At 33.3% G+C, this 14,710-nt stretch overlaps 2 protein-coding genes across 3 annotated transcripts; one reads left to right on the top strand and one right to left on the bottom strand.

Annotated features, from left to right (window-relative positions):
* Nucleotides 1-855: 855 nt before the first annotated feature.
* On the bottom strand, nt 856-7,768 carry LOC101268174 (protein EARLY FLOWERING 3). The gene is made up of 4 exons (XM_004253052.5): nt 6,941-7,768; nt 5,245-6,017; nt 2,455-2,506; nt 856-2,186 (listed from the first exon to the last, which is right to left on the bottom strand). Exons 1-4 carry the CDS (start codon nt 7,127-7,129, stop codon nt 1,032-1,034), a joined length of 2,169 nt encoding a protein of 722 aa, XP_004253100.1. The 5' UTR covers nt 7,130-7,768; the 3' UTR covers nt 856-1,031.
* A 1,549-nt stretch (nt 7,769-9,317) lies between these two features.
* Nucleotides 9,318-14,650, top strand: VPE5 (vacuolar processing enzyme VPE5). Of its 2 annotated transcripts, XM_019211497.3 has the most exons (10): nt 9,318-9,547; nt 10,936-11,100; nt 11,174-11,330; nt 12,272-12,357; nt 12,457-12,656; nt 13,032-13,080; nt 13,310-13,519; nt 13,929-14,135; nt 14,227-14,446; nt 14,547-14,650. In XM_019211497.3, exons 1-9 carry the CDS (start codon nt 9,362-9,364, stop codon nt 14,407-14,409), a joined length of 1,443 nt encoding a protein of 480 aa, XP_019067042.1. In that variant the 5' UTR covers nt 9,318-9,361; the 3' UTR covers nt 14,410-14,446; nt 14,547-14,650. The 2 variants fall into 2 exon arrangements, with proteins under 2 accessions (XP_019067042.1, NP_001233955.1); NM_001247026.1 differs by having other exon boundaries at nt 9,335-9,547; nt 14,227-14,647.
* The last annotated feature ends 60 nt before the right edge of the window (nt 14,651-14,710 follow it).

Consider the following 14,710-nt stretch of genomic DNA (forward strand, 5'->3'; position numbering starts at 1 on the left):
TGAATTTTTATATACTATTATACAAGATTAACATATTATAATATTTTTCATGTTATAATTTCACATAATATTATATATTATGTTATATTGTGTAATATTCCAAGTTAGTTCTGTATATCTTTTGAAAGTAATAAAAAGTGTTCATAAATCGCGTTTCTAAAACGCGTTTTATGTACATTTGTAGAATGCCTTTGGTTTCATTTAGAAATAAGTTCTAAGAATGAAAGAAAAGTTTTTTTTTTCATTTTGATGAAAAATACTTTTTGAAAGAAAAAAAAATTAACATTTCAAATAACTCGAGCAATAAAATTATTAAAAAAAAAGTGAAATATGTTTGCTAGAAATATTGAATAAGAATAGATTATACCGTGGATGAGGTAGCTTATTCTTTAATCAAAGATATCGAATTCAAACTTAAGAGTATAGAAAGATTATTGATCGGGAGCACTCTCCCTACGAATGAAGTCCTATACAGTGTAAATTCAGAATAATCAGACTCTAATATAGATATCGAACATCGAATCGAAAAAAATAAAAAAGAAATTGTGAGCATGAATTTGACATTATTAGAATTGATATTATTAGAAGACAAGATAATTCTTTTTGTGGAAAATAAGAAATATTATTCTTTTGTGAACTAATAACATGTGATAGGATAGATAAGATCTTTTCACGTAAATCATTTTTTTTCTTCAAAAGGTCTTGTAAAACGCGTATCTAAATTAGTAAATGATGGCTGGAGGATTTAAAGTAAATGTTGCGATATTTTTAAAGAATTTGAGCAATATAAGCTTCAACAGCTCTGATAAACTGATATATGTAGGAGTTTCACCTCAACATAGATAAACAAAGACAGAAAAAAACATTTAATAGTTATATAATTATAAGGTAAGTATGTTATTTACAAAATGACTCACTTACCAAATAAGTTCCAGTTATCTAAAAGGTTACAAGAAATTATACATAAAACACATTATAATGAACTAATGGTCACCTAAATGACTAGATAAGTAACTACTGTCTATAGATGATTAATTAACAACAGAATCATACTGTTTTCTCTCTTCTTGTATAGACTGAAAAATCCGAGCAGCAGATTCTGTGGCAGACCTTGCATTACGCGGTACGACTTTGATGACTCGAGCATGATGACTAGGCAGTTGAGGTTGGGAGCTTATATCCAGGTTCTTGGTAGCTGGTGAAGTTGGGAATAGAGGAAGAACGTTTCTTCGTTCTGTGGCGTTGTCCACAGTTATTTTGTTAGCTGTTCCACTTGGACTGCTTGCAGTGCTGGCCTGCATTTCAGCATCTCTACAGGAACGAGATTTCACCTCTGGGAAAGTTCCATTCTTATTGCTTGGCATGTTACTCGAGTTCTGACGTTGAACAGAAAAATTAGCTCCTCCTCCTGATAACTGACCTTGTAAACCTTGAGCAACAAACAGGCTTGATTGATCGACAGCTGAAGATGAGATTGCTGGATTAATAGCTGGTATGCCATACGAAGGGAAGTAGTTGTGACCAGCTGGAGGTGTAAATGGCATTCTGACCCCTTGATACTGATGATGAGAAGCAGGAATTCCATAAGATGGAGCTGAATGGTTTCCGATTATTGGAGTTGATCCTGGGGGTCCATAACCTCCACAGATTGAACTCGTGACTCCGGGTCCAAGATATGGCTTGTATACTAGTCCTTCGGAAGGAGTCATGACTGGGATCAACCATTGGTGCCCTGAGGGTTGATTGAAGCTCCAAGGACCCCCCATGGTGGAGTCATTTGCTATTGGGTGACCTGAAAACAAACTGTAGCTTGAAGACTGGCTATTATTTTGCACAGAAGAGAAGGATCCCTTTCCCACCGTGTTTTCAGCCGAACATTCCATACTAATGTTAGGCTTCTCAAAATCCTTCTTCTGCTTTGAAACATTGTGACCATCTCTAGGAATATACTCCAACAGAAGTCTTTTAGCAGATGAATCCTTCACAGGTTTGCCTTCTGTATTTTCCGCAGAACATTCCATCCTAGTGTTTGGCTTCTCAAAATTCTTCCTCTGCTTCGGAACATTGTGACCATCTCTTGCGATATACTCCAATGGAAGTTTTTTAGGAGATGAATCCTTTACCGCTTTGCTTAAATAAGCACTATCTTCAAGCATGCTTTGTGAACTAGCTATGAGTCTCTGGACCTGAGATAGTTACACAAAAGCTTCAGCAGAATTACTTAATTCAATAGGAAAAAAGGTAAATCAAAATTGTGTTTTTCTGATATGTAAGTTTATTAGTTCAAAAGGCACAGCACCAATGATAGTGCTAAAAATGTTTACATCATAGGAATTGACTGACTCCTCTTGTCTCTGTAGCGAGTCGATCCAGTCCAACATGACATCTATATTGTCTACAGTACAAAATTGCATTCTGATATTATGAGAAATTTAGCCTCTACAACTATCTCACCTTTATTAGACGATGCAACTCAAAAACTTGAACCGCAAACGCTCTTTGCTGGCTGTTCCAGGACAACAGGGAAAACGTCAGGCAAACAAATAACAAATAGAAAGAAGTTAGCTCTTTCAAGTGCATTGAGAAAAAAATAGACTAGTGCACTGCTGAAGACAATTTTTAAGAGAAAGTACCACTATGTCAATCTAGAGACAAGACAACAACAAATGCTGACGAAAGAAAAGGGGGATGGATATCCTCACCCATCTAAAAAGTAGTCGGTTCCATCAAGACACTTGAACAAAAGAGAACCTAAAACAGAAATAGACAACCAACCAGGTGATAAAAAATTCTAGAGCTTCAAAAAGACAAGGCCATATTTAAAGCCTCTCGTTTTTCTACGGATTTGACACATACAACATCTCTTCGATATCATAATCAATATAAGGCTGTCAACAGGATGACCTTTCCTATAGCACTAATATGTGGTGGAAACAGCTTCCATCACAGCATAACCCTTTTATGTAGTTCTAGGATGCACATTGACATTAGAGCTTTAGAAGTCATTAAAATGCATCAGTATGCTAGCACCAGACTTTGCCTCTCTCCACCACAGAACCAATTTTGTTCATGTGAACTTATTAAAACAGAGAGGGTCACCAGCCCGAGCAAGGAAAACCAATTTTGCCTCTCTCCTTGTTTTCCTGTGAATTTCATTCAATATTTATGTTCTTATAAACATGTATCTACTGTACTGTTTTCTCCTTCAATTTCTTTCCTTGAATATCTTTTTCTTTCACACAACAATAGAGACATATGGAAAAAGAAATATGTCGAGCTCTAGAAATGAATAAGCAAACCAAATATATTGAGTTCTAACGAAGAGACTAGGAACTGCCGTTTCAGAAACTTCATAAGAATCTAAGCTTTAAGTTGTTATAGCTCATCCAGGGTTTGATGCACAAGGAAATTAACTCTTCTTTTGAAAAATTGGTATGTTCCCCTAAATCACATAAGAACAAGCTAAAAGAGTCGTAATAGAGCTTCCATAATCCAGAGACAAAAACCAGTAATTTGACTAACCAAAGACATTGTAAGGTCATACTTCATTGAACAAATTATAAATTATTCTTACTATCAAGGCAAAACCGCCATGACGAGACTGAAGTTATCCAATATTCATTCAGTAAGATATGGAAAGAACATATATTTATCTTGACGATGAAGAATTTTGTCGAGTAGCAACACAAGATGGATTTGATATTCGTTTAATAAATTAATGTGTCGATCACTAAATTCCATCAATTTGAAGATATAGACCTTGAATTTTTTGGAGTTATTCAATCCTTACAACATAAAAGGACACCTAAATTGTTGATGAGCTTGTACAATTGTTATGAAATCAAATGAAGTTCTTTAACATGGAAATCAATCATATTCTTCTAAATTGCAATCATGCATGATCAAAATTGTGTGAGCAAAAGGTTCCCATAAATACATAATTATACATCGTAGAAAAGCAATGTTATAAAGGAAAAGCCGATTTTTTGCTCAATTGAAATGTGATACTAAAATGGTATAAATACTTTTAAATTATTTCAGTTAAGTCTTGTTTCTAGTTTCTTCAATAGTGATCTCGATGTAGTCACTTACTTTGTGTTTCTTTAAATTTTATAATGTAGATTTAATTGTTTTTCTTGGCTTACCAACATCTATTTTGATTGAATTTAACACATTGACATTGAACCTGAGGCGAATTTTATATATTTCTAATTGAGCTTGAATTCCAATTCCATTGTAAGGTTGAGGCGATGGGAATGTCAAATTTGATTGAGCTTATTCAATCTTGCTAGAGCGAGAACAACAAATGATTTGAAAAGAAAAAATTAATGTCTTCTTGATTTCTCGAAGACACTAATTTTGGATCAATTCTTTTGAGCTAAAAGGTCATTTATAATGGACAAGAGGAGGTAGTATTCAAAAAAGTCATTATCCCATTCAAAGGTGTTGAGACCTTTCACACTCCATCCACTTGCATCAAGTCAGCAACCACTCAGTCTAAATTTTTAAAGACCCCCAGCAGAGACTAACGAAAACCAATAAATATCCTAATATAAGGTGAGAAAGCTCTAATTGAATAAAGACCATTAACATTACAAAAGCAAATGATGAAGTAGACTACAAAAACTTTTAAAATAAAACTCTTTATGGGGGAAGTTTCATGTTGTAGAAAGCCCACGTCACTCGTAATCATCTAAATAACAAAACATGCCACTCAAACTGCACCCAGTGGCAAGACTAGACCATGACGTCGAAAGATTATCAAGATGCATTATCTGACAAGGTCTTTCTTATAAAACATATTGCAGTTCAAATGTCAAATTTAAGTAGGAAGAGATGTCTAACAAGTGATAAATATCCTTCAGGATCATTCTGAATAACAAGTGACATAACTGATAAAGTAGGCAGATATTTCAAGAGAAAATGTCATACATTCACAGAACAGATAATGTTGTTGCAGCATGCAAAAATACTCCAGGAGAACGTACCTCATTTACATAAAATACCATGAGGATACACATAAAGGTCAACTGGTCACTTTCTCTATAAATGATGATCTGAGTAGCACTTGGAAGTACATCATCAGTTAAGTGGAAATCAAGTTCAAAACAAAAGCTAACATACAAGATCATCCACCCAACTACCAAAGAGTTGGCAGACTCATACTTCATGCAATGATAAAATTCAAATGTCAAGTTCAAATATTTATCATTCACCAAGCCAATACAAAACAGTTGAACTTACGTGGCAATAGCTCTTCTGGCATTCCAGAAATGTTTTTGACCTATTATCGCAACAACATCGTCAGGAGATATGTACATTCCAAATATAGATTCCACCATGGAAGTCTCTGATAAGTCGTCATCCTGGTTCACAATTTTTGTTTGTAATGATTCAGATGCCTTGTCTTCCTTTGATTCCTTATCATTACTTTGATTATTATTAGGAATTATATGCTCTTTTGATGCAACATCCTTCACAAGAAGAGAAGAATCACCAATATCAACAACCCTAACAGGTTCAGATAGCATGGTGCCACCAACTTGAGGATCAACTCTGCATTCCGGTTGTAGCAGATCATTCTTACACAATATGCCTAAAGTATTATCAGGGTCATTTCTCGGTTCATATTGCAATTGTACATCAGCTTTCTTCAGAAGATCATCTAGCTTATCCATTGATGGAATTGAGGTAGAGTTGCACGAAATCTCTCTGCCTACGGCGATCTGTTTGAAGTTCTCATCATTCAAGTCTTTTCTAGAATGCCCCGAAATTACTGCAGTAGAGGCAGAGAGCTTTCTACCATCCAGAGTACTATAAAGCTTTCCATTTCCTTGGCTCGCCTTGGATTTAACAAATATAGGAACTCTAAAGTCATCCTCTTCTGTTTTCTTGTTAGACTCAACTGGCAGCAAAGGAGTTTTTGAATTTGAACTGCAGGAATGTGGATTTTCAGCAGGATGTCTTGATGGAGGAAGTTGTACTGAGAAAAAATCATCATTTTCACGTCCATTTCCCTGCAAAATTTAATTGCTTAAATCAGTTAGGCCATACAATCAAACATCTACAAGATTCATAATCACCATGCACAAAAAATATAAATCAAATCCGGAGTGAAATGGATAACATCATGAAACCTCTTTTGATGTAACAGTCCGTTTGCTACTAGTACATTATCTTTAGTTTCCAAGAAAAACATCAGAAAAAAGAAAGCAAGGAAATGACAAAACCATTTACTTAATTTGATGAGGTAATTCAAATTCTCATCAACAGACCTTTAAGAGACGGACAATCACATATATTAGTTAATAACATCCTGCTGGAACATTAAGGTGAAGAACTTAAGAATTTCAAGGTAATACTAAACTTCCTAATTGGTATGCAAAACATGTCAATGGAAGTGGTGTCAAGCCACCCCAACCTTTTCCCGAATAAAACAAAACAAAGGAGGTTAGCGAACTGTGTGCATATCATCTAGTGATTATCTCAATAATGCTGGCACACAATGGTCAATCTAGAAGATTTTGAGCAATATCACAAACTTAAGACTATTGATTCCGTTATAATTCTTCAGCAACTCATTGCAATTAAACCCAATTCCTGTGAGAGAAACAACAATCCTATCCTATAAGAGTGTTTTTGTTTTTTTTGGGTGAAAACAAATCTAAGAATTCAAAAGGATAAAAATGAACTCTTTTATCTTAAACAGGTCTAACAACAGACTTTAAAAAATCAAAAGCTACCAATCATAACAGTAAACCATAACATTCAAAGCTAATGTCCAACTCTATTGGCCAAATTAATGAATCAGCTCACATATGTTACTCATGTAAACTCAGAAAAAAGGAATATCATACATTCAAAGCTAAGAATTAATGTATCAGCTCACACATATTACTCATACACACACAGCAAAAGGGATAAATTCAAGTTTGAATACCTGAATATCTGCATTGTTGCGATTATTCGAAATCCCATATTTGAATCTCTGAGAAGGAATACTGAGCTGCTCATAAAGAGCCATTTTGTTTCTTGGAGGTGCTTTTGGACCTCCCTTTTCTGTATCATTAACATGAAGCCTTGGAAACATAGGTCCCATCAACTTCTCTTCACCCTTTCCTCTCTTCATTTCTTCCCTTTAATAGCTTCTCAACAGGTTCACCCAATCTCCAACATTCATTAAATTAAACCAAAAAAACGAAACTTTACCATACATTCAACTTCCAAAATTCAAAGAAATCCGTACAATTACATCAAATTTCTGAACTTTTCATCAAAACCAATCAAAATTGAAGAAAACCAAGCAAACCCCACCTAAAAAAACAAGAATTCTACCGACCCAAATACCCAAAACACAATCTTTACATAGAAATCAAGAGATTTCTGAAGCACACAGAAGCAAAAAAGATGTATAATTTCACAAAATTACTATTATATTTTTCTGTGATCATGTAACAGGCCTTGTTGGTAAGCACAATAATATGAAGAAAGAGATTACAGTTGAGAAAAAAAAACAAGGGAAGAGTCGGCAAAAGATCAAACGACTGTGTGAAAATGGAAGGGGCAAAAAAGTGTAATCTTTTTCTTGGATAGATAGAACAGATAGAAATGTAGAACATCCAATAAGAGAGTATTTATTCATTAGGATTATTAAAATATCCTTATCTCCGATAATTTAGTTCGTTTGTTTTATTTTAATTTCGTAAGATTGTATATTTTATCTCTTTCGCTATTGGAATGTCTATGGTATCGGTTCATATTTAGTGACTCGAATCTTATGTAGTGGACATACTTTAGTTATCTTGACAGAGATTTCTTTTTTTAAAAAAATTGAGAATCTACAAATTTTTTTAAGATTTTCAATATTTATATTCCTCACTATGATATTTTACTTCACTTTTTCATTTATGTTTTAAGCGTAAGTAACATAATATACTTCTTTAATTATTTTAAATTGTAAATTTTTTTTTTACTTATTCTACAATAGCTCATACAAATCTGATGAATCACGAAACATATATAAAAAATTTAATAACAAATATAGATATTTTATCATTAATTAATCAATTCACGTATTCAAATAATTTCTCAAAAATTTGATAATAAATTTAAACATATCACCATCAATTAATCAATTCACATGACATCATTTATTATATATTATAGATGTTACAAATTTGTACTATACATTAATCCAAACTTTGAACTTTCTTGTGAATATACAAGATGTTGAGTAGTTTATATTATCAAAAAAGGACCACAATAGTTTAAAGTTAACATAAGGTACACAATAATGAATTACCACCTTTATTATGTTCATTATCTATTTAGATTTTTTTTTTTAATTTTGAAGATTATTTTGTTTAAGAAATTAGACGGGTTATTCTGATTTAAATTTTAAAATTAAATTATTTTTATTTAATTGAAGATAATAATAAAAATTAGTATATAATAAAAATTAGTATTAAAATAAGGATGATAGTTCATAATTTTTTTTCATAGATGGTGAAATAATTTATCTAAATTATAATCCTAATTTATTATAAACCTATAATATTTTAGTTTTAAATTTGTAATAAAAATTATGAAAACCTCCCAAATCAATCGAACTGAAACAAATCTAACAAATTATCTATCATTTCGAGGTATTTTTTTACCACACAAAAAGTAAAATAACGTAAAAAAAATTGAATTGAGTTGAATAACTTTTTTAGAGTTATGTGAATCTTCATTTTCATAATTTTTATTAAATTTAATACACTTAATTGTAAAATATCAATAAAAGCTAAAATTATTCACTTTTAATAAATTCAAAATACACACAAATAATTAAATATATAATCAAAAGATTATTTAACATAGTATATAATTAAATTTATTATTAATGATGATTATGATCGTAAAGTTTTCTTTTTTTTTCCTCCTCCATTTTAGATTTACTTATTATTTCATAATTTTTTTAATTATAACTTTATCTTATCTCCATTTTTTATAGGTATAATTTTAAATTATTTATGTGTGATATTTATATAATGATAAAAATCATTACTTCATTAAAATTATATAATACAATATAATATAAAAAGATAACACAACAACTATTCAAATAGAATACAAAGAGGATTATAATACGAAAACACAAATCTAAATTAATTAAATTTTAATACGATTACTTTGTCTTTATGTATCAACCACTTCCCCTTGACTTCAAAGAATAAAAATAGGCATACGGCGTAAGATAGCACGAAGGGATACTTTTAATCTCAGCCGTCCACGTCATATCTCTATAGATATTTTCTGTATTATATAATATCCATGGCAGAAGCTAAACTTTACTACATTATTGCAAATCCCGATAATAATGGTTCACGTCGCCGGAGTTTTCATCCTCGTCGGAATCGCCGTGCTTGCCGCCGTCGAAGGACGTAATGTTTTGAAACTTCCGTCGGAAGCTTCCAGATTCTTCGATGACGCAGATGACTCTGTTGGAACCAGATGGGCCGTCCTTCTCGCCGGATCAAATGGTTATTGGAATTATAGACATCAGGTAGTTATTTCGTATATTATACGTATTAGATATGCTATTGTTTGAATTTTTTGAATTAGTGTGAGTTCGTGTTTTTCTTCCGATCTAGTTCGTTTTGTTTTTTTGTAATATCTAGAAATTGTTTTTTTTTTGAATAGTAGGTATTAGATGATTGCTGTTTGTGGTGAAAATATGAAGGAAAGTTTTCAGTAAATGTATGTTGATGTTATGTTTAAGAGATGAATGGAAAATTTGAGGTGCTTGTGTTATGTATTCTTTGGTTGGTTGAAGGACAAAGTGAGCTAGACAACACTGTACTTGGATAATTGTGTTTTAATAGATGATTGCTGTTTTTAGTGAAAATACGAAGGGAATTTCAGTAAATGTATGTTAGATGTTATGTTTAAGAGATAAATGAAAATTGAGCTGATTGCATAATGTATTGTTTGTTTGGTTGAATGATATATTGAGCTAGGATACATTGCACTTGGATGTTGTCTTTGTTGCTGTTTTTGGTGAAAATAGGAAGGCAAATTTTCAGTTAATCTATGTTGATGTTATGTTTAAGAGATAAATGAACATTAAGCTGCTTGGATAATGTATTCTTTGTTTGGTTGAATGAGTTAGTGAAGTAGGAAACACTGCAGTTGGATAATTGTATTTATTGCTGTTTTTGGTGAAATGAAGGAGGAAAATTTTCAGTAAATCTATGTTGATGTTATGTTTAAGAGATAAAATGAAAATTGAGCTGCTTGCATAATTTATTCTTTGTTTGGATGAATGAGCTAGTGAGCTAGAAAATACTGCACTTGGATGATTTCGTAAAGGGTTATAGTGTACTTTTATTGGAATTTGGACTTTGGTTATGTAGTACTTGTTAGAATTAAAGGTTATAAACAAAGACTTTCATCATTATTAGCTGCTGTTTGTCCATAGATTATGAAGTTGAAACTTGAATCTTTGAGCTTTTGGAATTTGAAGTTGTGTTTGGACATGCATTTTACTTGGAAAAAAATTGAAATTTGTGAGGGGAAGTCCCAAACCCGCCAAAACTGGTCTGAGCCAATTCTTGGGAACTTGAAAATAATATTGATGCTCAGATTTTGATCAAATTTCATGGCCAAACTGATATTTGAAAATAACATTTTCAAAAATTACTCTTAAAATCTATGGTGGCAGCTTTCCAAGTTTGTGGAACGCATCCCATTAAGACAACCAGCCAGTTAAAAACGAATCAGTTAGTAAAAAGTTTTGTCAAGACAACAGTTTCCTTCTTTTGATAGATTAGATTTGGGACTAGAGAATGGAATAAACCGGCTCTTAACTATAACTATTAGGGAGTGTCTTTATAGTATTTCTTTTCTCATACATTTACTGATAAGCCTTGTCGACCTTGACTTCTTTATCAGGCTGATGTATGCCATGCGTATCAGCTATTGAGAAAAGGTGGTCTCAAAGATGAAAATATTATTGTCTTCATGTATGATGACATTGCTCACCATGAAGAGAACCCAAGACCAGGAGTTATTATTAATAGTCCTGCCGGTGAGGATGTTTACGAAGGAGTTCCTAAGGTTGGTGTTTTTCATCGTCATTTAATAAATACCTAATCTATACTTCCGTCTCATGTGCTATATCTCGAGTCAGGATTACACGGGAGATGATGTTAATGTGCACAACTTTTTAGCTGTTCTCCTTGGTAACAAAACTGCTCTTACTGGAGGTAGCGGAAAGGTGGTGAATAGTGGTCCAAATGATCATATTTTCATATTCTATAGTGATCATGGTGGCCCTGGCGTGCTTGGTAAGTAGCTTATGTATGCCTCTTTTGGTTGTTGCTTTGCTTTCTATATCTTATGCTTTCATACTAATTTCGTCATGAAAATTTTGAAAGCTTGCATCTGAGTCTGCAACTCGAGATTTTCATGTGTATTGAATATTAATGACCATAGTCTCACTGCTTTCTACTATTTGAGAAATAGATGATACCTATTCATTCTGTTTCTAGTTAGGCAAACAAATAATCTTTAATTCTGAATCTGCTTATACCTTTTAACATTCTGTTTGTTTTTGAGTTCAGCAGGACAATTAGTTCACCAATAGAAATTATGGTAATGGTCTCCTAATCCAACCTCTTCCTCTCAGAAAACAAAAAGAACACTTTATACTCATGGATACAATATCACAGCTTAACCTTTCCTCTTTCATCCTGATTGACAATTACATGTCTGATTTTTTGTAATATAAATATCTGTGGTGAATATATCGCCAGCAAAGTTCAACATATTCTCTATCTATCTTGTCTCTTTGTAGTATCTGTGCATGAACCACTTTCACATTCAGGCATCAAGCTTTGAATTGAGTACCTATGTCTGTAGTTCTATATTGTGTGGATCAATAAGAAAGTGATATTTTCTTGGAAGTGAATTTTAACAGATACTTCCTTCATTCCATTTTGGCATGACATTCTTCTTAGCCAGTTCCAAACAGAATGACACATTATTTACTTAATGAGAAAATTTTATAGTCGCAGGAAGGCTATGACATGTTTAAGACGACATGTTTCATAAGTTTTGTAGCCTCAAAAACATTTTAAGGAACATTTAAGACCACTAGAATGTCGTTTTAATTGTGCATGTTTGCTGTCAGTCAATTATATTTTCATAAACCTGATTTATTGAATTATAGGTTGGATAAATTATATCATTGCTATGTTTATAACTACTATACTGTCATGTGTACTAGGGATGCCTACCAATCCTTATCTATATGCCGATGATCTAATTGCTGTGTTGAAAAAGAAGCATGCCGCTGGGACATATAAAAGCTTGGTGAGCTGTTATATTCAATTATTTTTTAAATATTTGTGAAGCCACTTTCGTATTTTCCCTAATTTTTTAATTGTTTCTTCTTTTGCTTACTATTTCCAGGTATTGTACATTGAAGCTTGCGAGTCTGGAAGTATATTTGAGGGACTTCTTCCTAATGGTCTAAATATTTATGCCACAACAGCTTCAAATGCTGAAGAAAGCAGCTGGGGAACCTATTGTCCTGGAGAATATCCTAGTCCTCCTCCTGAATATGAGACTTGCTTGGGTGATTTGTATGCTGTTTCCTGGATGGAGGACAGGTACCTGCAGCTTTTGAACTTTGCTAGCCATTTTATATAATTAAGCGGGATGGTTTTGAGTTTTACTTATTTTGTAGTTAAATGACTGAAGTTCTTGTCCTTTTTTTTTTGTCTTTGCCTGAAATTACTGAATTATTTTAATATTCCATGCGGAAGAATGTGCAAATTGCAAACAAAGATACATGCATGTGACTTGCCAATGCAACGAGGGACTTGATATATGTGAATTTCTGTTTGTGTTACTTGTCCTTTTCAAATTTGGATTTTACAGTCTGATCTGGATTTACGTTTAAAGAATTACGGTTCAGCTTATAACTGTTCACACTAGCCCTATACGTTGTTGCTGAACCATTTTGTGTCTCTATTGCTGAGCAGTGAAATGCACAACTTGCGGACTGAAAATTTGAGGCAGCAGTATCACTTGGTAAGTACTTTTGGACATTGAGAATTAGGTTATCTAGCTGATGTGGTAGTTAGAAAGTAAAATGATAACAAAATAAGGAATTTAGAATGCTAAAGCAAATGTATTGGTGTTCTTAAAAGGGAAAAGAACAAGGGTTTCACAAGTACCGATCCAATGATATAGTTTCTCTCTATCCTTTATTATGATGACATAATTGTGTATTTTGCATCTCTACTGCTGTTTTTTGCAGGTCAAAAAGAGAACTGCAAATGGAAATACTGCCTATGGTTCCCATGTCATGCAATTTGGTGATCTACAACTGAGTATGGAGTCTCTATTCAGGTTTATGGGTACAAATCCTGCAAATGATAACTACACTTATGTAGATGACAATTCCTTGTTGGCATCATCAAAGGCTGTCAACCAGCGTGATGCAGATCTTTTACATTTCTGGGACAAGGTATGCCCCAACAAACGCCCCCTTTCCTGAGTTTGCGCTAAACATAAGAAGCAAAAATATCAAATACTACATAACAAATCAGCAGGAAATAAAGCTGTTGAATCTTAAAGAACATATTAGTTAACAGTATGTCCTCTTTAAACAATATCTTTGCACCATCTTGCCACCATTGATGGTTTCATAACCATATTAATGTGGTATAGCTGGTTTCCAAAAAGACACTAACATTACATTTATGAATGGTAGCAATGCTAAACAGGCGGGTAACTTGTGCTAAGCTGCAAGAGTTATTTTTAGTAAGCCACATGTTGTAATTCGTGGGTCTTTATGTGTTTATGTATTAATTGGCTTGTGCCTCTGATGTGAAATGCCTTCTTATTGATTTTCTATTCTTCCTCAATGCTGGCAGTTCCGCAAGGCTCCTGAAGGCTCTGCTCGGAAAGTTGAAGCTCAGAAACAATTCACTGAAGCTATGTCACACAGAATGCACCTAGATGAACGCATTGCCCTTGTTGGTAAGCTTCTGTTTGGAATTCAAAAAGGTCCTGAGGTGCTGAAGCATGTTCGATCTGCGGGTCAGCCTCTTGTTGATGATTGGGCCTGCCTTAAATCTTTTGTAAGCACCTCATAGAACTCTTAATTGTTAAGATTTGGTTCATCATCGTAGTTTGACAATTGTCTTTTTGCAACTTCTATCATATCTGCAGGTAAGAACATTTGAGTCGCACTGCGGATCGTTATCCCAATATGGAATGAAACACATGCGTTCCATTGCCAATATCTGCAATGCTGGAATTCAGATGGAGCAGATGGTGGAGGCATCAGCACAAGCTTGTCCTAGCATCCCTTCCAATATTTGGAGTTCCCTCCACAGGGGCTTTAGTGCGTAAAACGCCATGGACTGTGCGGTTTCTCACTTTGATGCTGGTAATAATAATAATTGCTGTTATCAGTGTCATTTCATGTCCTATTTGTAAATTGCAATTTGATCCTGTTATTACTGAAGTCTACTATTATTGATTATCAGGATTCACGTAATGTTTGTAAATTGGTGCTCTGTAAATACAGCTGAACAAGCACGACTTATCATCTTTGATTATATTTGAAAGCACATTTCTCATTGCAAGTAAACAGTAAGTCCTCTATACATTGGGATTTTTCCCTCGAATAAATTAAAGGGAACTCATTAAT

This window comes from Solanum lycopersicum, chromosome 12 (assembly GCF_036512215.1).
Source record: "Solanum lycopersicum chromosome 12, SLM_r2.1".
NCBI classification, from domain to species: domain Eukaryota; kingdom Viridiplantae; phylum Streptophyta; class Magnoliopsida; order Solanales; family Solanaceae; genus Solanum; species Solanum lycopersicum.

Bases quoted from the DNA above. Each gene is read 5' to 3' on its own strand.
- LOC101268174 (XM_004253052.5), bottom strand. From the start codon at position 7,129: ATGAAGAGAGGAAAGGGTGAAGAGAAGTTGATGGGACCTATGTTTCCA. The intron at 2,507-5,244 runs GTAAGTTCAACT...GTCCTGGAACAG, and splicing joins GCCAGAAGAGCTATTGCCAC to CCAGCAAAGAGCGTTTGCGG. The intron at 2,187-2,454 runs GTGAGATAGTTG...TAACTATCTCAG, and splicing joins AGTTGCATCGTCTAATAAAG to GTCCAGAGACTCATAGCTAG.
- VPE5 (XM_019211497.3), top strand. From the start codon at position 9,362: ATGGTTCACGTCGCCGGAGTTTTCATCCTCGTCGGAATCGCCGTGCTT. The intron at 11,101-11,173 runs GTTGGTGTTTTT...ATCTCGAGTCAG, and splicing joins TTTACGAAGGAGTTCCTAAG to GATTACACGGGAGATGATGT. The intron at 14,136-14,226 runs GTAAGCACCTCA...TCATATCTGCAG, and splicing joins GGGCCTGCCTTAAATCTTTT to GTAAGAACATTTGAGTCGCA.